We start from the raw sequence: 22,620 nt of genomic DNA on the forward strand, positions 1-22,620 counted from the left end.
GAGAGAGAGTGTGTAAGCGTGTCGGTATTCAAGTGTGCCACGCAGACATTTGTTCCTAACACAATGTAATTGATCTTAAAGCAGACGTAGACGCTGAATTTACACACTTCTTCAAGCTGATTTTTATTGATTTTATTTCTATAGAACGACCCTAACGGCCCTTTATTGATTTATTTATATTGCAGTTCTTTTTTTTTTATACACTTTCATACTCTTGTAAGCTGCAACTGATCATCATCGTCGTCATTAATGCGTCCCTGTCCAGGCTCCCGCTGGAAAGGCATGACCAACCTGGAGAAGCAGCCCTACTATGAGGAGCAGGCTCGCCTCAGCAAGCAGCATCTGGAGAAATACCCAGACTACAAGTACAAGCCGCGACCCAAACGCACCTGCCTGGTGGACGGCAAGAAGCTGCGCATCGGCGAGTACAAAGCCATCATGAGGTCCCGCAGGCAGGAAATGAGACAATACTTCAGTGTGGGGTAGGGGAACTGTTTAGGGGAACTGTTTCTGTATGTTGAGTCATAAAGATAGCAGTTAGTTTTCATACTTGGGGGTAGTTTGGTATTTGATATTTATCTTCTGATTAGCACATCGGTAGCATTTGCTCTTTTACTTTATTTAGTTTTATTCGATTTTTTTTTTTTGTTAGAACTTTCAAGTAAAAACAAAAGAACATTTATATTTGCCTTTATATTGTTGCTGTAAATGTTCAACATATCAACACCAACCTCAAGGTTTGATACAACATCTGTAGTTCAGGTTATTGATTTCTTACTTCAGGTTTAATTGAGTCCTCATTAAATCTCCTTATTATGTAATTGTCATTTCCCTTTTTCTTAATAAGCCAGATGAACTAATATAAATTCAGAGACATGGTTCCCAACCTATGTTAACTCTGGGATTAGGAAATATAAAAAGCACACTTTTGCCACACATCTTTTTAATCTTTTTCTTGGGAATTACATCATGTGTACCTCTCTTCAGTCCGCTGAAAAGTATTGAAAGAAAACAAACGCTTTTGGGCTGAACTGTTCACCAGCAGCAGACACATCCAGTCGGTGTTGAGGGGTCACAGGAGTTAGATGAGAAGACTGATACCATTCTCTCTCTATAGTGAATATGAAGCTACAGCCAGCAGCTAGTTAGCTTAGCTTAGCATAAAGACTGGAAACAATCAGGGACAGCATATGTAGTTACTTGTGGACACATTAGCCGTCTAATGTAGTGTGAAACTGTCATGAACTAACACACCTCTTCCTTGTGTGTTACAGGCAGCAGGGCCAGCTGCCCCTGTCCTCCGCAGGCGTGGTTTACCCAGGTACCCTCTCCATGGCCGGACTGCCCTCACCCCAAATGCCCTCAGAGCACTCAAGCATGTCCAGCAGCCCCGAGCCCAACGCCAACCACCACCAAAACCCCCACATGGCTGGCCTGAAGGGGGACGAGCCACGGATCAAGGAGGAGGAGCTGCGGCTGGACGATAGCAACGGCGACGTGTACGACGACTACGACTACGAGGACGAGGAGGCCGATTACACCAGCGATAACGAGAACCATATCACCAAATGATGCGTGACAGAAGCCTAATTAGAAGCCAATCACCGCTGGTTAATCCAACACAATCCCAAACCCCCCCCCCACCAATCAGGAAGAAAACTTTCTCTTTTTGCCAATCACCTCACGTCCCGACCTCACAACACCCGCCGCCCTCTCCCTTTTCCTGACTAACGTGGACTCTTTTAACAGAGCCAAGACCCTCCCACTGGAGTCCTGACACCAGCATCTGATCAATCAACGGAAGCACAGGACCTGTCACTCACACTGACTGTTACACAAGCTGGAGTCTGGGGAGGACGAGACGACCGAGCCAGCCTCTTGACGCTTGCTGAGGAATATTCAAGTACTACTGCAAGATTTTGAGTGTAATGCCACGAGAGTGAGGAGAAATCAAATTCACACTCAAAAAGCAACATTTTAGACCCGTTTGTAGAAAATGAGACGGATCAGTGGACCTGTCAAAGGCTAACAGATGACACTTTAAGATGGCGGACCTGTTTATTATCAAGAGACACTTTTAAAAAAAAAAAAAAAACAGCTTTTTTCGTTCTTTGGTTCTATAATATTCTCACTCAGGTACACGGTGCCAATAAGTGGCTTGTGAATGTGATTTGTTGTTTTTGTGCTACAAGTTTGAATAATAATAGAAAAAAGAGACTTTCCTTTTTTCCCCCTTTTGTTGTAAAGCACCTGACAGACATCAGACATGTTTATTTTTAACAAAAAACATATCTTTTCTTCGACCTCTCAGTGTGCTGTGTCAGCGGTTCGCCCCTTCTTTTCTCTGTAGTTTTGTGACTGCCCGCTCCCCGATTGGAATCCGATTGGGACGGTCCAGCCAGGACTGACCAGTGCAGCGTGGACCGTCCCACCTTGACGGATTTTCAAGGGGGGGGGGGGGGGGGGAAGAAGGGGGGTCTCTGGCTTCCCGGAGCAGAAACGAAAGCACTGTGTTGTGAGACAATCCACCAAGTCTTCTCCTCGCTCCGTCCCCCGATCTTGATCTCGTTCGTTGGTCAAAACATCAGTGCGACTTGGCTTGAGTGTGTGTCGGTGTGTGCTGTGTGCGTAGAATCTCATTTTTCAGTGTGAGAAAAAGGCTCAAAACGTCTCAGATGCGGAAAGACAGGCTTACACTGCTGCTGTTATTAATTGTACCACACACACGCATACACACACACACAGCTGTTGTTCTGTCCCTCAGTGTTTTCCCGCTCCCTCCAATCAACATCCTCTTGCTGCCCTCAGTGGGCGGAGCTGAGCTGAAGTAGCCAGTCAGTGTTTCTGTTTGTATTTGAATACTGTATTTTATTATTTCTCTTCAAACTGCCTCTAGTCTAATAATATTATTAACAATAATTATAAGGATGGTCAGCGTTTCCTAAGTTTAGTAAGTTATGTACAGTATAATTTATTTTTCTCCTCTTTATTGGGTTTTTATGACCATATGAAACTATGACAGTCAATGAAACATTATTCTATTTAGCTGGTAGGTATTTAGATCTAAACAAAAGTTGTCATTTTACCTTGCTTTGTTTTGCATTTGTTCGTTCCCTTTCTTTTTTGATGCGTTGGTTTTGTATTAATCCTGCGGACGGTAGGGCGGGCGGAGTTAGGACAGCGAGCCGGCCCTCCTCTGAGCTGAAGACGTAACCTGTTCATGTCCAAACCCATTTCTAAAAAGCACTCAGACTCTGAGAAAAAGAAGAACGTGATTTTTTTTTTTTAAATTGTTATTATAATTTTATTTGTAACGGTTATTATAATGTATAATGTGAAGTTTCCTCTCTTTTATTTTGCCTTTTTGTTTTTTTCCCCCTGGAAATCAGTTTGATGACTTTTGGAAACTGTTTCCTGTGAACAAAGAGTCCCGCCCCCGTTTAACAGCTACGGCCGCCTCACCGAGACACAGTGGAACATCTCCGGCTGGGATCCGCACACATACATGCACAAACACAATCACTAACACACACACACACACACACACACACACACACACACACACACACACACACACACATTTCAAATGAAGAGATTATCATGACAACCAAACGAATCCTATGCTGTTCTTTTTTTTCTGTTTTTATGAAATCTAGTATTCTAGATTTAAAATCCTGTACATATGCTTTGTTTGGTGTTTTTGTTTTATTTGAATCATAGGAAAGCAGTGTTTACCGTGATCCACCGGGGTGTTCCTCTGTGTGTGTGTGTGTGTGTGCGTGAGACGGCCAGCCGTATATACAGTATCTTTAAAGTCACTTCTCATCAGGAGCCCTTTGCTTTGTTTGAGCTCCACGCGACGCTACAGGAGCCATGACTACTGTTCAGGTGTGCCGCCACATAGTGATCCCCACAATCGTCCTCGCTGTAGATGATCGCTACATGCCACATAATGAGCCTCTGGGTCTTCATGTTGCTGTATAGTCACCCCTGTTATCACACTATGGTTCAACCCATTGCTGGAGAGAGAGGGGGGCCTAAGTGGATGAATCCACTTTTAGGGTATCAGGTGGGTGGGGCATTAAGACGTCAATCATCCCTGCTGGCAAGGTCTGACCCCATATCAAGACAATGAAAACGATGATGATATTATTTAAGACAATCAAAGTCATGAGTGGAGCTCAAAACAAAGTAAGAATTATTACAAGTAAAAAAAAATAAAAAATATCTTACCATCTCAACTTGAAAAATCAAGAAAGATAATTATGTAAATATAACATAGAGTTATAGATTTATATTTTGTTCATAACACAGTGTAATATAAGTTGTATATTTCTTTTTTTTCTCTCCCTACTGTCTCTTTTATTGATGTTATCCATGCCACGGAAAAGCAGGAGTCGCAGAACTCACACACAAAAAAAATGAAGAAAAATATCAAAGAAATAAAGAAAAACAGGAAAGGAGAAAAAAAAAAAAAAGCCGTGGGCTGCCACCACCATCTGTTCTAAGTTCACTTTTTTTCAGTATTACTGCCAGACAAGGCTCTAATAAAGACAGCAATGTGTTCGGTAAAACTTGTGCTGGTCCTGGTCACTTCTTTCCTCCACACATACATTCACACAATGCTTTTACAGCTCCAACATATTCACATACACATACAAATATGCACTGCCACGACCTTATTATGGAGCAACGCTAACGACGGAGAGGACAGCGAATGCATCCACGCTTGTTGTTTTGATATTTATAAATCCAAGAAGATAAATACATAACTTCATGTTCAGTTAATGATTCAACTGAGTTTTTATGAGTCAAATCAGTTTTATTCAAATCACAGCAGAATATTTCTCGACACACTTTCAGGAAATGTTGAAATCTTGTTTTGTTGGTTTCCACCTGTGTTTTTTCTTCCATATTTCCCCTCCGTCCGTCACCCAGTGACACCATGTGAGTCACCACGGCGGTGGCACTGCCCTGCGTGTCGCCGAACAATTCAATCATCTCCATAACAACGTGCTAATTATGCTAAGTCCACCTTCTTGCCCCTCCAATCAGAGGGCCAGCTGGGAGGCGTGGAGCCGAAATCACGGCCCGCTAGCAACCTGATAACCTAATTAAGCACAACAAGGGGCATGGGCGGAGAGAGGAGGGGGGGGGGGACTGAGTGATGAAATGTCTGTGTGCGCACATGTGCTAGTCCCACAAACAAAACAAAAAAAGGAAAGATGATGTGCTCTGTCCATCTTTAAAAACAGCGTTGGATGCCTGTGCTGCCGTCACCCATTTAAAAGCAAATCTTTAATTGATGCTCGCTTAAGGATGTTGAGGATGTTCATGCCTCCACTTTCAAGGGTTAAAAACACAAAACCCCACTCAGTGTGCCCATTAAAATGCTGTCCCCATCTGTGTCCATATGTTCAGCAATCAACCCCCACAGCCCCATCCAACGCTTTCTGCATAAAAACTGTTAAATGCACTCAGAGGAGATGATTTTACGTGGTTTGCTAATTACCACAGCTTCACACACACACACGCACGCACAAAAAAAAAGCCCTTTTGATGCAATAAAGAGGCACGACTGGGGCAGATCCACAACTCCTACGGTAAGTGAAGGACTTAGCTGTTCTCTGGGCGTTGTGAATTTTTCAGAGGCAGCCTGGAGGTAAAACCCTTAGAAAAGGTTTATGTGTGAATACTTGAGGAGCAAGAAAGGGGGATTCAGATTTTTCTTTTTTTCCTGTATTGTCAGCAGAACACGAGATGTTGGAGGAGGCAAACGGTGGCTCGACTCACAGATTAAATCACACACACACACACACACACACACACACACACACGCCCTAAAGTGCACTGTAGGAGTTAGCTCAGCTTAAACCACAATTATCCACTGGCTATTTCCATCACACTAGTTGAGACAAAAGAGGGAAAACTATTCACATGTTACTTGTGAACGCCTGTTCATATTTTGCTGTGCATACTGTCAATATGATTTAATTTGCTCAAACTTGTTTTTTTTTTGTGCAAATCCTGCAGAGCTTAGAGAAAAACTTATATGTTTGTCTAAACACTCAGCCCCCCCTCCTCCTCCTCCTGCTGCACATGCATCTATAGTCAACTGTGTGACTTTGAGGGCGGCCCTCTCTCTGCACCGGCTCAGTGAAATATGCAGTTTTTCGACCGTGGGTGTTTGGAAATTGAGTGAAAACGATGTCACATTAATGATTTAAAGTAGGTAATAGGATGTGCTGTGACGCTGAGCCGCCAGCTAAGCTGAGTTTAAGGCTCCGGCGTTAATGTATTCATGAGGAGGGGGGATTATACGGAGACAAGAGCAGCTAGAGAGCTGAGTGCAGCAGAGCAGCCAGGGCCAACAGGCCTGTTAGATATTATATATATATAACTGCATTTAGACTGCGGGAGCAAACATTTCACAATGCAGGAGGACGGACTAAACACACACACGTACAGAATATTGTGGAGATGCAGAGGGGAATTAAAAAGAAGCGATGTGATATTAGAATTACATCTGACTGCATTGCAACATAATTGTTATAATTGTTCATTGATGAAGAGAAAGCTTTGTAAATGAATTATACAAATGACATTAAGATAAATACATGAGAGAATATAGTTTAAACAGGAGCAGCACTATTAAACTGCCATTAATCAATAATCCTGATGTGTCCAAAGAAAACCAAGTTTAAAAAAGGTTTTATTTAAATGTAATTAAATCTTTACAACTACGGTCCTCCATTTAGAAAATACTTTATTGTCTAGTAATAAACAATAGAATAGAGCTTACAATTAGATATCAATTCAAGCCCGAAAAAGCACATATTATTACAAATATATGTTTATCAGGTATAGCTGTTTCGTATTCCTTGATCCTGGCAGCACAGCTAATCCCCTGTCTCACACACTAATATATACACAAACTGCAGCATCATTAAAACAGTAACAAAAAAACAAAAAATGGTGATCGTAAAAGTCTCATAAAAATGATTTCAGCACAGTACTTAAGCTGCAAAAATGTTCAAATATTTCATCAGTCATCCTTGGTTCTAAATGATGCTAAAAAAGTGAGAAGAGGCTCTGTGCCTCTTAATATTAGGTGGCTGATGCATTAAGAGTCCATAAAATAATCCCATATCAGAAAGTGCCTGCACTCAAACCATAAAAATAAAGCAACACGATGCTGAGATGCAAAATAAAATAGAGAAATGCAAGCATATGGTATATTAAATATATTCTTTTTATCATTTTGGCAGATGGCCACCCTGTTACTTTATTTTCCCCGTTTTAAGTGCGAGTAGTTTTACACGTATAGGATTAATGTGTGACAGTTCACATGTAGCACATACCACATTATCACATGACAGCACTGCTCAGTCCTTGTGTCTTAAAGACAAACATGACAGATTACGTTCAAGCGCATGTATCTGGCATCTGTTGTTTCTGGAGGGGGAGAAGGGATGACTCAACACGAAGACGCGCCTCGACGTGATTGGGAGGGTTCACGAATAAATAAACGTGGGGCCAATGGCCGAGCAGCTATTAGCCTCATTACCGGGTGTGACTTCCTCACCGACCCAAACTTCACGCACTTCCTTCAGTCAGATTTCAATGGGGGCAAAGTAATCAGCGTGACACGGGACAAACATTCACAAAGCGCCGTCAGTGTTTGAGCGACGGCCCTAATGTGACAGATCTGAGAGCGGTGGTGTGTGAGGGACAGGCGTGGCACGCAGCGGAACAGCGAGGCCCCCGCCGGGGCTGATCCCCAATCAAGACTGGGAAACTGGCTCGACTCCCCTGACACGTCGCCCCTCCGCTCAGCCGCCACTCTCACATGAAACACTCACCGGCTTCAGCAGCAGCAGCAGCAGCAGCTGGCCTACTTTCACCCCTCTCTACTGGTCTGTCTCCATCCAAAATGTATGGATTACTTTATTTCCCTTCATGTATCTGCATGTTTGAGCGATGATTAATGTCAGTTCCTCAATGACGTGAGCCCACTTTCTTCTTTCATTTATTTCATAAGCCCTCCCGTCCCTTTGGTCTCATTTGTACGCTTCTCTTTTGTCCATTTTCTTCACCTTTGACCATAGTGTCACTGGAACAGTGTCACACTACATATAAATGACACGTTTACAAAACTTTTTGTTTTTTGGATAAATGATCAGCACAGATATTTAAATGTACTTTGTATATCTCTAAAGTGTTCAAAAAGGACGGACATTTATATAATAGTTTGATCAAAACAGAATCGTGAGAAGACAAATTAGCTGATGAGAATCATCAGACGTTAACACGTAGGTGGGCCAGTCACTCAAGAGCCACATAACTTTTTCACAGCAAACTTGAAAACATGATGTTGGATGAACAGCCGTATCAAAGCGAGATAAAGACGCCTGTGGGCGCTTTAACGTCATCCCGTGAAATATATATTTTTTTGAGACAGGAAGAAAAAAAGAAAAAAAACTGTAAAACTGTTATTTTCTCTCCCCATCAACACCCTAATGCACACATGCAAATATTATGCTAATGGTATGTTAATTGGTGGAGTAGCTGCAAAGCAGCCCTGCTGTTCAAATGACTGGTGAGAAAATAGGTGGGGTCAGTCGCAAGCTGTAAAAGCAGCTCCAACACAAATAAACAAAACCCTCGGGGATTAACAGAACAAGGGCCAGTGATAAACGGATGAGAAGAGAGACAGGGAATACAACAGGCTGTAAGCGAGGGGACAAGGGAATCAGCGATATGGAAATACGGAGAAGCGGAAGGACAAGGGCATAAGGAATAAGTGAGGGAAGAAGGGTTTATGAGGGAGACACGGGGATTAAAAGGGGACACGGTAAAGGCAATAATAAACAGGACACACAGGTAAAACAAACAAGTAGAAAGGGCTGAATGGGGGACATTAAAAGGCAAGGATTTAAATAAAAGGAATAGAGCAATGTGAAAGGAATTATGTATAAGAAGGGAGACTAAGAGGACAGAGGTGAAGCAAGGGTAAGGGACACAAATTGAAGTGGCTCAAGCAAGTGTTCAAGAGTAAAAGGAAGAAGACAGCGTCATCATCACCATGTTGTCTTGGAAGAAATATTTCAGTGGCACAAGCTGCCATTAAGGAGACTATCGACCAATCATTTCTTGCCGTCTTTCACAACTTTTACACACGTTAACACGTAGGAGGTGCCGGGGGCAAAACGACCAAAACTCCTTCAAATGTCTCCGTATGTAAACTGGGTTTTATGAATGAAAGTGAACCCGGAAACCATTCATCGTCACTCGGCAGTGAACGTATAGCCTCTGCCTTTTCCCTTCCCGCGGGTCGGCAGGAACGGTGTGTGGCATAAATCAAGGGCCTCGTTTACACCTGGTGTGAACATGTGATCTGGATCAGGATCAGGATCAGGCGGCAACCTTTCGGTGCTGAAAAATGAAGGCGACCTTTGAGTGACATAAAGTAAGTGATCCTTAATTTGATTTCAAGCAATACTTATAAAAAGTACTTATTTACGTAAAAGTAAAATTACAGATTTTTGAAAGTACACAAAAGACAACTTTGTCACAGTAATGAGAGTAAATGATACAATTAATCAAGTAAATTGTTACTCCCCCCCCCCGGCAACGGGTGATAGAATAATAAAAGTTCTGCCGCTATCGGTCACCGTCGTGGCGCATGCTCTCGATAATAATTCGGACATGCTAATCCTTTTTTTGGGGTATCCTGAGGCATCCCAGATGCTGCTTCAGTTGTGTTCCATGTGAAACCCGACATAGAATAAAGTCGTTTGTCAAGCCTGATGCTTATTCCCCCTCTGTCTGTCGGGTCGGACCATTAGCAGTAGAGCTAACACCGTGTGATTAATATTACACGAGAGATTCATGAAGTCTGTTTTCTACCAGGAATTACACTCTCCATACCCCGCGTGGCAGCGTGTAATTGTTTGGAGCATTGAGAGTCATGAAACATTAGAGTACGAACACCCTAAATAAATAAGGCGCCCTCTCGTTCTCTTATGAATCTGTCGGGGGCTTTGTAGCGCCAGGCCTCCAGCGCCTCCGGTCTTATCCTGTGTGTAGCGTAATGTGTACGAGCTCAGCGGGCCCTGGCAGGAACGGCGCTATTTGGAAACTGTCAGGGTCCGCTCCATGCCAACCAGCCACAAGATATCCACCCCCCCCTTTCCCTCCTGAAAAACATCCCCTCTGGAACCCCAATGACTGCCAGTTTCTCAGACAGCCCACCGCTGACCCCTTCAGGCCAGGAAACTGTCGTCCAGCCAAAGAGCCCAAGGGCCTCGATTCCCCCCCCCAACGCTGACTCTAAGATGGCTGTGTTGGCTGCTTTTTCAAGCCCGGGAAAGAAAGGCAGAGGGACATAGAAAATCAGGGAAGAAGGGGAGAAAGAAAGAGAGCACTCAAGTTTGCATTTTTAATTCGATTGCTTCGTCACTTCATTCCGCTCCAAGATTAAAAAGCCCACTTACTCCTCTCTTTGCTTTGGACTTTTTTTTAATATGACAAGGATTTCCCCAGCATGCGTGCTCTCCAGACGGCACTTCAGACGCCACAAGCCATGCAGCAAGACAGCCATGTGTCCTGACAGTTGACTTTGAATCAGAGTCGAGACTAACTTGATTTTGACAGCTTTGTTTTTTTTCTGTGTATTTTATTTATTTTGAGAAGGGGGGGGTTGCGAAAGGTTGCGAGAAAGACGCGCTGCCCTCTCGGTTGTCGTCATGTATTTGTCCTCCCCTGCTTTTGTGTCCCCTCTCATCGGGGCCAAATATGACCGGTTGGCTCCGTCTCCCTGCCCCTGGGCCCTGTGTGGAATTGTTAAGAGTTTTTCGATTGGGACAAATCAGGACAATCCAGCTGCAGTGTGGCGGAGAGCGGGAGAAAAAAAAAAGAAGAGAGAGACGGGTACAGCAGAGGGATTGTCGGTTTAAAGTTTAGACTTCGGACAGCTGTTGTGTCGTGAGTGTAAAGAGGGATTTCCTGGATGGAGGTGTCCTAATGGCTCGGTGTTAATGTGAATTCATAGACGACCCATTAGCGCTCTTCACTAACCCACCTCCTCCTCTTCTTCCGTCCCACCATAATGGCCCTGGATCTGGCCGCTAGTCTGCATGTGGCGGATATAGCCTGGATTTACTCTGATGTTCTCAGGGATTACACCCTCAGTGAGCTGTGTATTATGAGTAGATTTAGGCCCATAACTCCTGAAGATAAGGGGGGATTGGGGCGATTGTTTAAACGGCATGTGTTAGCCATCATCGCCGGGACACGAGGCCGGCTCTATGTGTGTGTGTGTGTGTGTGTGTGTGAGAGTATATGAGAGAGAAAGACTTAAACTGAACAGAAATAAACTGTCCAGAGCGTCGGTGTTCATTGAAATTCTGATCCGATCTCAGTCACCATTCTGAGATGCTTTAAATGAATTCAACTCAATGCTTTATGTAACTGAAATGCTTTTTGGATAATGAAAAGCTTTTGGTTGCATTAATCAAAAGCGAAATTCCAACGCTTGTGCACAATCGCTGGAATTTACTTTCACATCGTCGGAGGAGTTTCGTTCCAGCACTTTATCAAAGAGAAAATGATTACAAAATAATAATACAATAAAAAGGAAATTATGTTTTTTTTCTTTTGGAGAAAGATTAATAATGCTTTGGAAGCTTAGTGTTTTTGAGCCTCACCCAATCTGAGCCAAATCTGTCTGAAACCAAGTCCCATTCAGAGAGACGTAGAACGATGATGATTTGTACCAGAGGCCGCAGCAAACCCAAAAGCGAGACCATCCAGCCTTCCTGATGTCCCGTTGGGTCCCCGGACATAAATCTGGAGCTCCGACATGCTGCTGCTCGACACATGTGCGAGTTCTGGTATTGTGGCGGGAGCGCAGTGTGGTCGAGCAGGTGAGGCTTTTTACAAGGCCTCGGGGACAAAGCGAGAGACTACACTGACCACAACACACAGCTCCATAAACACTGTCGGAGAGTTTGACTTCAGCAGAGGACTGGAGGTCTGCGGGATAACTTCACCGACAACCATGAAGTCTCAGACTGACACAGCAAAAGCTTTCAACACCAGTGTTAGTCTGTGACGCTGATGTCGAGGTTCGTACGGATGTTCAAGTTGCATTAGAAAGATTTTCATGTCATCTGGTATACAGACGGTACAGGTATACAGAACGTCCTCGGTAATCTGTAAATGCACTTAATGCATCTCCAATGTTCTCCAGCAATGTCTGCAAAAAGTACACACTGCTACATATACATTTAAAGCTGCACTGGGGCATTTTGCACAAAGGTGGACGCAAATGGAAGCAGAAGATTCTCTTTTCCGACAATTTGTAGCATTAATTACCCAGAAACTACACGCTGCGATGTCAATAAATCTTTATTTGTTCAAAACTACATTTCTACTCTGATCAAAACAACCCGAAACTCAGGAAATCCAACTGGGAATTTTTTTAACAAGTGTTAAATCAATTATTGGAACCAATATCTAATAAGTCATACTATATAAAAGGTGGTAATGGAATATTTATGGTCTCACACACCTGTCTCCTGCTAGTACTGCAGCTTAGTGGCCTCTAGAGGTGGATACACGTGTGCTCTCTCCTGCCAATAAAGTTTTAGTTTGAATATGCCATTTTGTTAGAAAACCACACTGGAGGCTCGATATTTATATCCACCGCCATCCTCTCTGTTTACGAACTGGAGAAGGCATCACCTGTGAGTAAATGTGTTCAGAAATACTTTGTACATGATATGCAAGCCTTATTTACAATTAACTGTGTTTACTTGTGTTAAATTAGATATTATATGCTATAGATTAGAGTCATTTTACACACTTTACTTAAATACCTACATGTTTTGATCGTCCTTGGTTTATTATTTCCGCTGTATTTAATCTGTAGTTGCTTTATTTTCATGCATTCATTTTATGTTTATGGAGATATGTGAAGATGCAAAAGTGCAGTTGAGAAATGAATCAGTGAAAGGCATCGTACAACAGCAGAGTATGTGGATTTAAATGATATTATTAAAGGTCTAGTGTGTAGGATATGGCGGCTTTAGCGTCGACGTTGCAGATTTTAACCGACTGAATCTTCTCTTTTTGGGCTGTCCGCCTGTCCATCCGGTCCATTCTCGTGAACGGGATTTTTCAGGAAACGCCTGTAGAGAATATCTTCAAATTCAGCGCATACGTCCACTTTAATTTACAAAACATATTTCTGACCATTTACCTTGTGGAAGAAGTGCAGAGCACCAAAACCAAAGTCCATTTAAATATTACATTAACTGCAAGAGGATGAATTATTAAAAAATGAGAAACACATAACCCTTTACTAATGACGTATTCCTATTTATGACTGCAGATTTTATATATATTAGAAATTTAGTTCTAATATATATATACTTCTTCTTCCACTTGAATACAATCCTTGTACAGTAATCAGATGGAGAGTTTTCTTTCACCATCCTTGCCAATCAATCAGTCTGAAAATGAAGCAGCGGTCCAGTGAGCTTTTCCCCTCAGTATTGTGCCAAGCTGTCAATTCACTGACAGAAGTATGCCGGCTCTAAAATGTTCCAATAAATAAACATTGCTGTGCAAGAGGACAGCTCTTTCTGCGTGCCTGTGTGTGTGTGTGTGTGTGTGTGTTGCCAGATCTACAGCCTACATCCAGACAGCGACAGACAGACGCCGTGTCACACACAGAGAGAGGGAGCAGCGAGAGAACGAACATCTCTGCTTGTTATTCAGCTTATGGATTATGTTCTGGTTAAATGACATCTCTTCAGCTCTGCAAAAACAACTTTAAAGCCCCCCCCCCCCTTTTTTTATTATCATGTAACATATTTCATCACAGTTCTTCCAAAAATAAATGCGGTCACAACGATCATACTCAGAGGCCTTTGCAGAAATTGAGCTGGATGCGGACCAACGGACAGGAAGTCGACTAATCCTCTCTCGCCGGAGGTCAGAGGCCTCTTCCTGCTTTTGAAGTTGAAGCAGAAAAATGACATGAAAAGTATCATTGTCTCGTCACATTTTGTTTTCATGTGACAATTGTTTGCTTTCAACTTTGCTTCCCCCCCCCCCCACCTCTCATTCGCACACTCACATAAATGCCCCAGACGGGTGTAATTGGTGTGTAGGGACGGTTGCCGCAAATAACTGTAATTACCAGAAATGACTTGTTTCATGAAAACAGTCACATGTGTCGTTTTCTGTTTTGAGTGCGGGGGTCAGATGTCGGTGGAACTTTGGGTTACAGCACTTTGCAACTCATTTTTAACACATTAAAGCTCATTGTTTTCAGTCACGCTGCGGAGCACGCTGAACTCTTCACACGCTGGTGTGAAATGAACTTCTGAGTGTTTTTTATTTTTACTGCTGCAAAGCTGATAGAAAGAGGGGTCAGCAGCCCCCCCCTTTTGATAATGATAATGCATAACACACGCGAGCATACGGACACGCATAACAAGCAGGCACGCGGAGGACAACGGGTGTGCAGGCAGAAGCACTTGTCAACAGAGCGGCGTAAACACACACAAAACCCGCTCATCGTTTCAGTGGTGCCCTTTGAAGTCCTCAAATATCATGAAGCATTTACAATCTAATTATGTGCGTTTCTTCTTTTTCTTCACCACTCTTTTACTCCCTCTCTGCCCCCCCCCCCCCTCCAATAACAGCTGTGCTCCCTTTGATAGGGAGAAAAAAACAAAAAAAAAACAGGAAAGAGCGAATGCATGAAGATGAGACCGCATGGAGAGAAACAAACACGGAGAGGGAGGCATTGAGGAAGAGGAGGAGGCGGATGTGTGTTGACAGTTAGTATGTCCGCCGCTCTTTGGGTCATTAAGAAAGAGATACACCCGCCACCCATACCCCCATAGTTAATCTGCAAGCTGCAGGGAAACTTGAACCAGGACCAGGACTCATCATCGCCCAGGCCAACTTGTCTACCAAACCCCACCGGGGTGAGGGCTAGCTGGGATAGGGAGCCTCTGAACGCCCCTTGAAGCTCTACGACTGTGAGTGTATGTGCAAATGAAAAAAGCAGCCCTTGGCTTTTGAGGCCTCTGCGGCCATATCTGACTTTTTGGTAAATACATCTAAAACCGTCTTCTCACCGAGAGCCATAAAGAAACATTAAATCAAACTCTCACTCGGAGGGAACAAATTAGTAAAAGGCAATCTGGGGAACAAGCTGTAAGTGTTGTGTGTATGTTAGGACAACTGCTCCTGTGTGTGAACGCGTGTGTCTGCTGTTGCTGCTCAAACAGTTTGAAGTGATACAGTTTTATTTGCGACGGTACGTGTGTGTCTGTATAACAAGAACATAATCTATAGGAGGGTGCAAGGTGTGTGTCTGTGTATGTGGGCGGGCGACGGCTTGTGCCTCGAGTTTAAGTGTGTTTTTTTTCTGTGAATGCTAAGAAGGGAAAGAAAATACATTTAAAGAATGTGTGTGTGTGTGTGTTGGGGGGGGGGGATCATGTGCGGATGTGTCCCCATTTCTGCACGGTGCTCGTTTCTCCCCTGTTTCCACCCTCCGCAAATCTCGGCGGTGGCAGCGGCGGCAGTGACATTTGGGAGCAATTTTTAAGTGCGCCTGCAAAGGTTGTCAAGGGATTAATCTCATCTCACGCTGGGGCGCAGAAAAAAACGGCTTCCTCCAAGAATTAAACACAATTTACCCATCAAGACAAGTCTTTCAGGATGGGAGACAAGCATAAATAATATCTCCTCGGTCCAGATTCGCTAATTTACAAGCTTAGCATCTCCAAATGTTATTAGCGGGAATGACGAGGTTACCAGAAGGCGCTGTAGGGAATGATTTGTTATCCGGGCAAGCAGCAGCTGCAGCGAAAGGCGCATGTTGGAGTGCTGGGATAGAAAGACAGACATACCTGACACCCACTGAACTCACCCCTCCTCCCCCCTCCGCTGCCACTACGACACCCGGGACTGCACACACCTCAGGCTGGCAGATAGTGAACTTGGCATCTCTGAAGCTAATGTTCTTTTCCACTCCTCTCATTCTCATTTGCTTTCAGTCTCCCCTTTCTCCCTCTCTCTCTTATTGCCATTTATTTTCTCTGTTTTCCCTTCGGTTTCTCTCCCTCTGTATCACTCTTTCTCTCCCACTTGCTCTTGAGGCTTGAAACATCAAATAGAACATTTGGGCAACCGTTGTCATCTTGGCAAGTGTTGAAGTAGCTCTCGTCTGCAATAAAAAAAAAAAAAGAAATTTAAAAAGAGAGACGGAAGTTAGTTTTTTTAGATATTCAGACGCTCTCAACATATCAGTCAAAGCGAATACAGATGTCTCTATGCCTCGTCCAAAAATATGTTTGTTTCTTCTGAAGATCTATATCGCCATCTTTGCTCGGTCGCCGTCAATCACGGGCGCTTGAGTTCTCTGGCCAAGTTTAGCAGAATTTTCCGCGATTAACTTTGTAAATAACCAGGTGCCTGCTGAATTTGGATGCTGCACCTTTTCTAAGCTGACAAGGAGCAGCTAACACCCCAAATCTGACGACGGCGTCGTGCGAGATGTATCGCTCGCTCGGCGTGTGCCTTTGTGCATGCATGTAGGTGTGCATGTATGTGTGTGTGTGTGTGTTTAAGGGAGAGTATTTTGATCTGTGCTGGCTGTTTATCTTGCTGAAACAGGAGTCTCCCGTCACTCCAGCCCCTTTCTGATCCTGACAGATGACTTCAACCCCAGCCTGCAGCCTCGGAGGGGAAGAGAGGAGAGGAGAGAGAGAAAAGGAAAGGAGGAAAGGGAGGGGGGGGGTGTTAAGAGAAAGAAACAGATGGATATAGGAAACAGAAATAGGAGAGAAAGTGAGCGAAAGAAAGAAAACACACATAGAGATGGAGAAAGAGGAGAAGTCAGACAGAAAAGAGAGAGGACTGGAGGAGAAAAGAGAGGGCGCTTAGCTTCACCTGCCAGTCTGTGTTAGCGGGGATGAGCCAGAGTTCCCTGCTTCTGGAAGCTTAGTGTCAAAGGTGGGACTGCAGGGCTCTGCCTGACGTTTATGTGTGTACTGTATATATGTGTGTGTGGGCATGTGTCTTCGTGCCCAGTAGGAGTTCCCCCTCACGTTCCCACTTCTCGCCTCTCCACCGCTCCTGCCATCACTCAGGGGTTGGAGGGAGAGGGGGTGTATACAGTGGTGTGGACGGGTAATGTGGCAGGCACCTCTTCAGACAACCAGACCCTGATCTCTGCCAGACTAATTGGATGATACATCTGTATCTTGTTTTTGACAATATTCCAATTTTTAAATAATTTTCTGGGTCATGTTGTCTGGAGAAATACGTATTTGTTGGAGTTAAAAAAGGTCTAAATACAAAAGTGCTCCGCCATTATTTGAAGAAAAACAGAGAAAAGGGAGCTTAATTAAATCTGCTTTACTTAAGATGCACCGATCAGCTAAACCAACAGTATCTATATTACAAAATATATTCACATGATTAATATTTCATATGAGAGCACCAAGGATTAGTCGTCACTTCTACGAGTGTTGTATATTCCACTCAGACATCTACCTCATCCCACCAATATTCACATGCCACATTAGCACCATATTTGGTCAACATTGATTGGTCAGATGTCACAAAGCTCTTCCAATACCACATCCAAGTGCATCGTGTTTGTCAACGTTGGTTACTAAGGATAACAGTAACTATGGATGTTCTGCATTATGCATATATTAAGATCATTTTGGACACTAGGTGGCGGTCATTAGATGCACAGGCTTGTATTATGGAGGGTCAAAGGCGACAGGAAGAGGATAGAGGGAGGACACACTTCTCACCAGTTTGACCGAGGGTACATCCCAAGTCTCTTAATTGCATCCTCGTTTCCCTCACTTGCGTCATTTCCTTGCGTCTTGGAAACCATGCAAGGAGAGAGGAAACAAGGAAGGACTTCTTCAGCCGTGAGTAGTATCTGCCTTTCAGTCCTTTCAAGCTGCATTCGCCCGCGCAACCTCCATCTATAAGGTAGAGCAGCCTGTAAGTAGCCTTTGAGGTGAAACCCGGGTCAAAAACATGTCAGCAAAACACTCACCACACATCTCCTGCTGCTTGTTCCGCTCTTTGAGTGCATGATAATAACTGAAGGCTACTCAGATGAGCATATCAGCATTTGCCTTCACTCAGATCTTCCGTGGTGGCTGAACATTAAGAGGATACAGTTAAAGAGAGACCAGAGTAAGAAAATCAACCTGAACCTACAGGATAAAAAACGAAAATGGAAAATAAATAGGAGTTTGAAAAGTGAAAGTAAACCTTGCCATTGTTAAAATACAAAAAAAAGAGATTACAGCTGCTCTAAGGATTTGCCTGTGAAATAAAATTAATAAATCATTATTTTATTCTATTCATGGGTTGCATTAAGTATTGAAGATTTAATCCATTGTTACCGTGACGTTTGTATCCTTCACTTTCCTCCTCTTCGCTTTCCGACTGCTCTCAACTTCCTGCTAAATTTAAGTGTGTGACGTGAGTCAACCGGTGGGTGTAACCAGAAGGGGGTTCATCTGGCACTCAACAATGGACCCTGGAAAACCCAGCTGTTCTTCCATGTAGGTAAGTAGATGTACCCTGAATAACAGGCCTATTAGGATCCAGTGAGATATGTTGCCTTTTGCTGATAATGCAATTTCTTTTATATGTTTTAATTAGTGTCTTTTCACTTTCTGCTGCGCTATTATTGTCGCCTTATTATTTTGCCTATTATCCACCACTCTCACCTCATGTGCATGCATTCAGTTAGCCCAGAAAGACCAAATTAATCACAGTTGGAGGAAGACAAATCGAATTCACACCTCTTAGACCCCGGTGTTTCCATTCCTGCCTACAATGTGCCGGCTGTTAGCTTTGTTCCGTTCCGCCCTTTTAAACCTTACAATACCTCCAACTTTTACCTCCTCATTTTCTCATTTTCTTCTTTATCAGGTGACGTTTGTGCCTCTAGTTTGTCATTGCTTCAAGTCTTGAGTTTCATCAAGAGAGTTGATCTTGACGTCACTCTTGGGTTCAGCCCCTGTTCGGTTTCGCTTCTGTAACTCAAAGCAATCGGTCACTGAACATTTCTTTCAACAGATACAAATGCACTACTTGCTATTAGACTTTAAAGACATTGTGATATTTTAAGTTAAACAATGATAGTTTGTCAGCTTTCAATAAAATGTAACGCATGTGTGACAATGGCCTTTAGCTTGCGGGAAGTGATGGTTGTAAAGGCTGCTAATCACAAAACTGTTAAATGGAGAACATCATGCTTAACAGAAAAATAACTGCATAATTCTTTTGTAATTTGCGTTTTTGCTTCTGTAACAGAATTTGGAAGTCCATTCCCAAATTTTAACAAAATAAGAGAGCTAGTAATATGAGCAACATTAATAGACCTGTATGTGTTTGTATTTTGGTCTAAAAAAATTGGCTCTGCTTTTGCCTCTCACCCCAATACACGACTCCCTTACCTTTCTCAAAGCTCCCAGACCCGTAACTGAACCACACCACCACCTCCTCAACCCTCACCTGCCCCACTGACTGGCTTTCTGCCCCTCTGACCCCCCCCCCCCCCCATCACCCCTCCAAATCATTTCATACCTCTGATGGTTCCCGCCCACGCAGTCTTCCTCGCTCGCTTCCCTCTGCCAAGTCACTGGGGGCCTCCCAGGGCTCCACTGCGTTCTATCTCCCTCGCGCACACACACACACACACACACCTCGGCCGTCACCACCTCTGCAGCGCCGGGCCATCTGTAGAGTCTCGACATGTCAGTTTTTCGGCGAGCCACCTTGCTGTTACACAGCTACTTTTACAACCTTTCACATGGGCTACACACGCACACCTTCAAATACACAGTCGGCAACAATGTGTGCCTTTGTGCCGAGGTAGGATGCTTTTTCTACATGTGTGTAGGTGTGAAAATGTGTGTGCGTCCGAAGGGGATATTGTAGCGGGAGAGTGCAAACACGGGGGGGGAATGGGATTTCAGCCCATCTATTGAACTCGCGTAATTGGGAGCACGACCGACAGCGCAGCAACTGGAAGGCTATATGTCAGACCAACTGCTTTTAGTGCCATCTCTCCTTCCCTTTCTCCCTCCTTCACACACACACATGCACTCTTTCATCGCTTACCATCGCTTTACATTGCCCGTTGTCACCTCCAACCCCTACATCCGCGTGTTTCTGCTGAATGGAATGGAAGCCCATTCTTTTCACAGCCGAACATCTACGCCGAGACTCAGCCGAGAGGCCTTGAAGAATATACGGTACGTGCAAGGGTCTGACCTCTCGCCCCGACCCGACCTGCCCCGAAACTGGGAAAAACTGCAGGTCTTTGTTATGGCTTGTAAGCAGGATCTAAAGCGTCTCCCACTCGGCGACGCAGAGAAACCTTGACTCTGACCCCTTGTTGTATCTGGCAACGCATAATGGGAGCTGTAAATGCAGAATAGTTTTCATTGAAAAGAACGCCGCGGAGAAGGATGTTGATCACCAAATAGGCCAAATTGTCTGAAAACACCGCTCCTACAAGGTGTTTGTTTGCATTCTCACATTCTGTTATTTTATTAGAGTGCTCGCTTTCTTGAAAAGTGCCGATAATGCTACAGGCCTGTAAAAAAAGTTAGACCTTTCGGAAGGGTATAGCTCAGCGATGCGCACCACCGAATCCACTTAGATACCCTGCCCCCGAGTCTTTCTCCCTTATTCTTTTCTTCTTTCTTGTTTACCTTAAATGCCTCACTTTCTAACTCAAATCTGCCTCTATCTAAAAGAAAAAGTTTTTTTTCCTATCTCTTCTCTCTTTGTGTATTTCTTTCTCTCGGATCTGTGACGGATAGAACGAGGACCACGGGGTCACGGTGCGGAGGCTGTGAAAATCTCACCACACTTTTTTTAATGACTTTTAATGAGATTCATAAAACACGCAGAAACTTGCGGAAAGAGGGGAGAGAGGGAGAACGAAACGGAGGGAGGCACTGAGAGCGAGAGACGGAGAGCAAGCAGCACCGCCCGCCACCAAGCTGACAGCGAGCAGGCTTGACATTTGGCCTCTCGTAATTAGGGAAGTGCCAGATTCCGTCCCACTAAATCTCAGCTCAAAATCATTATTCTCGACGGTGTTGACTCCGCAATGTCCGACCCGCTTAAGCCCTCCTCAGTGCTTTTTTGTCCCCCCCCCCCCGTAAATATTGTAGCCAAAATTACATTACAGTTTTGCGCTTGCCTCCCCCTTAATTGCTTGCCCTCCAAACACAATCTGCTTTGGCAATACATAAGATGGTATGTGAGTTAACAGCGACAGTGAGTTGGCAGCGAGGCAGCTGAGCGGCGGTCTGTGAAAAAAAAAAGGGAGCACTAAGACGAGGAGATAAAGTGTGGAGGAGAGCTGGAGAGGAGCTGATCACACACAGACAAGCTGGGGAGCAGCAGACAGATGCCATGAGAGCACGGCTGTCATCCGCACAGCCAGGATGGAGGGAGGAGAGGACGGGGATGGAGAGAGATGGAGGGAAAGAGAGGCACGGGGAGGAGTGGGAGAATGGAAGGAAAGGGAGAGAGGTGGAAACGGAGTTTGAACACAGCAGAGGAGGCTACTGTAGTGGTTGCGAAATGAAATGAAAGAAGTGGAAGGAAGGAGATCAAATGTGGGTTGAGAGGATGTGATGAAGGAATGAACAGAAGGAAGAAACTTGTAGAATTTTAAAAGTGTAGGAAAGTAAATTTGGCTGAGGAAGCGTGTCTGCCAGAATGTCTTTTGCACTCATTCTCTAATAGAAATTGCACTCTTTAAAGAATGAATATTAAACGACACTGTGAGTTCAAAGGACAGGCAGCGCAGACGTCATGACATTCTGTTGTCTGTGTAAACTTTGTTTGTATACCAAAAGTATACTGACATTAGATACAGAAATGACAAACGAGAAATGATGGGCTGGGAGGAATCATGGTTTTCTGTTTAAGGACTGACCACTGGCGAAGTTCATGTGCATGTTCTTACTGAGTTTGGTTTATAGTTACACTTTGAGCCTTTTATGTGGTGGCTGAAGTATTAATCAACCTACTGTATATAGACGACAACACATTCTAGAAACACAAAGAGAAGATCTCCCCAGATATCCTAGACATAGGCTTTTATCTCAAGTTGTTTTCATCAATATTCTCAGGTTTCATTAGCTGCTTTCTCTCTCGCTGAACATTGTATGTTGACTTATGTTTCTATTATCAGGATGTGATGTGAAATGCAAATACAAACTCTATATAGAAGAGAAAGACATGTATGAGTCTCACCTTACTGCTAAAGTTATCTAACGCACAGACGACACAATGAGTGAAATCTGTCTTCATCATGATAATAGAAGCTAAGAAAAGCAATACAACGATTCACTAAATAATGAGACAATAAATCAACACACTGACTGTACATTATTTTGCTCTTTGACCTCTATAACCACTTTGATTCGGAGGAGACCGTAACTAAATCTTCGTTAGATACAGTACAGTAACAGTACAGCTGCTGTGGTGAAAAATCAGCTCATCATTTTACCTCCTGTACATTTG

General features: G+C 43.8%; 1 protein-coding gene across 1 annotated transcript in view; it reads left to right on the forward strand.

The window, feature by feature from the left end:
- sox5 (SRY-box transcription factor 5) overlaps positions 1-4,574 on the forward strand; it is a 67,183-nt gene extending 62,609 nt beyond the window's left edge. Inside the window, 2 exon segments of the mRNA XM_031865604.1 lie at positions 266-482; positions 1,275-4,574. Of these exon segments, the coding sequence (XP_031721464.1) occupies positions 266-482; positions 1,275-1,572 (515 nt within the window). The 3' untranslated portion in view covers positions 1,573-4,574.
- The last annotated feature ends 18,046 nt before the right edge of the window (positions 4,575-22,620 follow it).

This window comes from Anarrhichthys ocellatus, unplaced genomic scaffold, assembly GCF_004355925.1.
Source record: "Anarrhichthys ocellatus isolate YVR2014 unplaced genomic scaffold, GSC_Weel_1.0 scaffold33, whole genome shotgun sequence".
Classification (NCBI taxonomy): Eukaryota; Metazoa; Chordata; class Actinopteri; order Perciformes; family Anarhichadidae; genus Anarrhichthys; species Anarrhichthys ocellatus.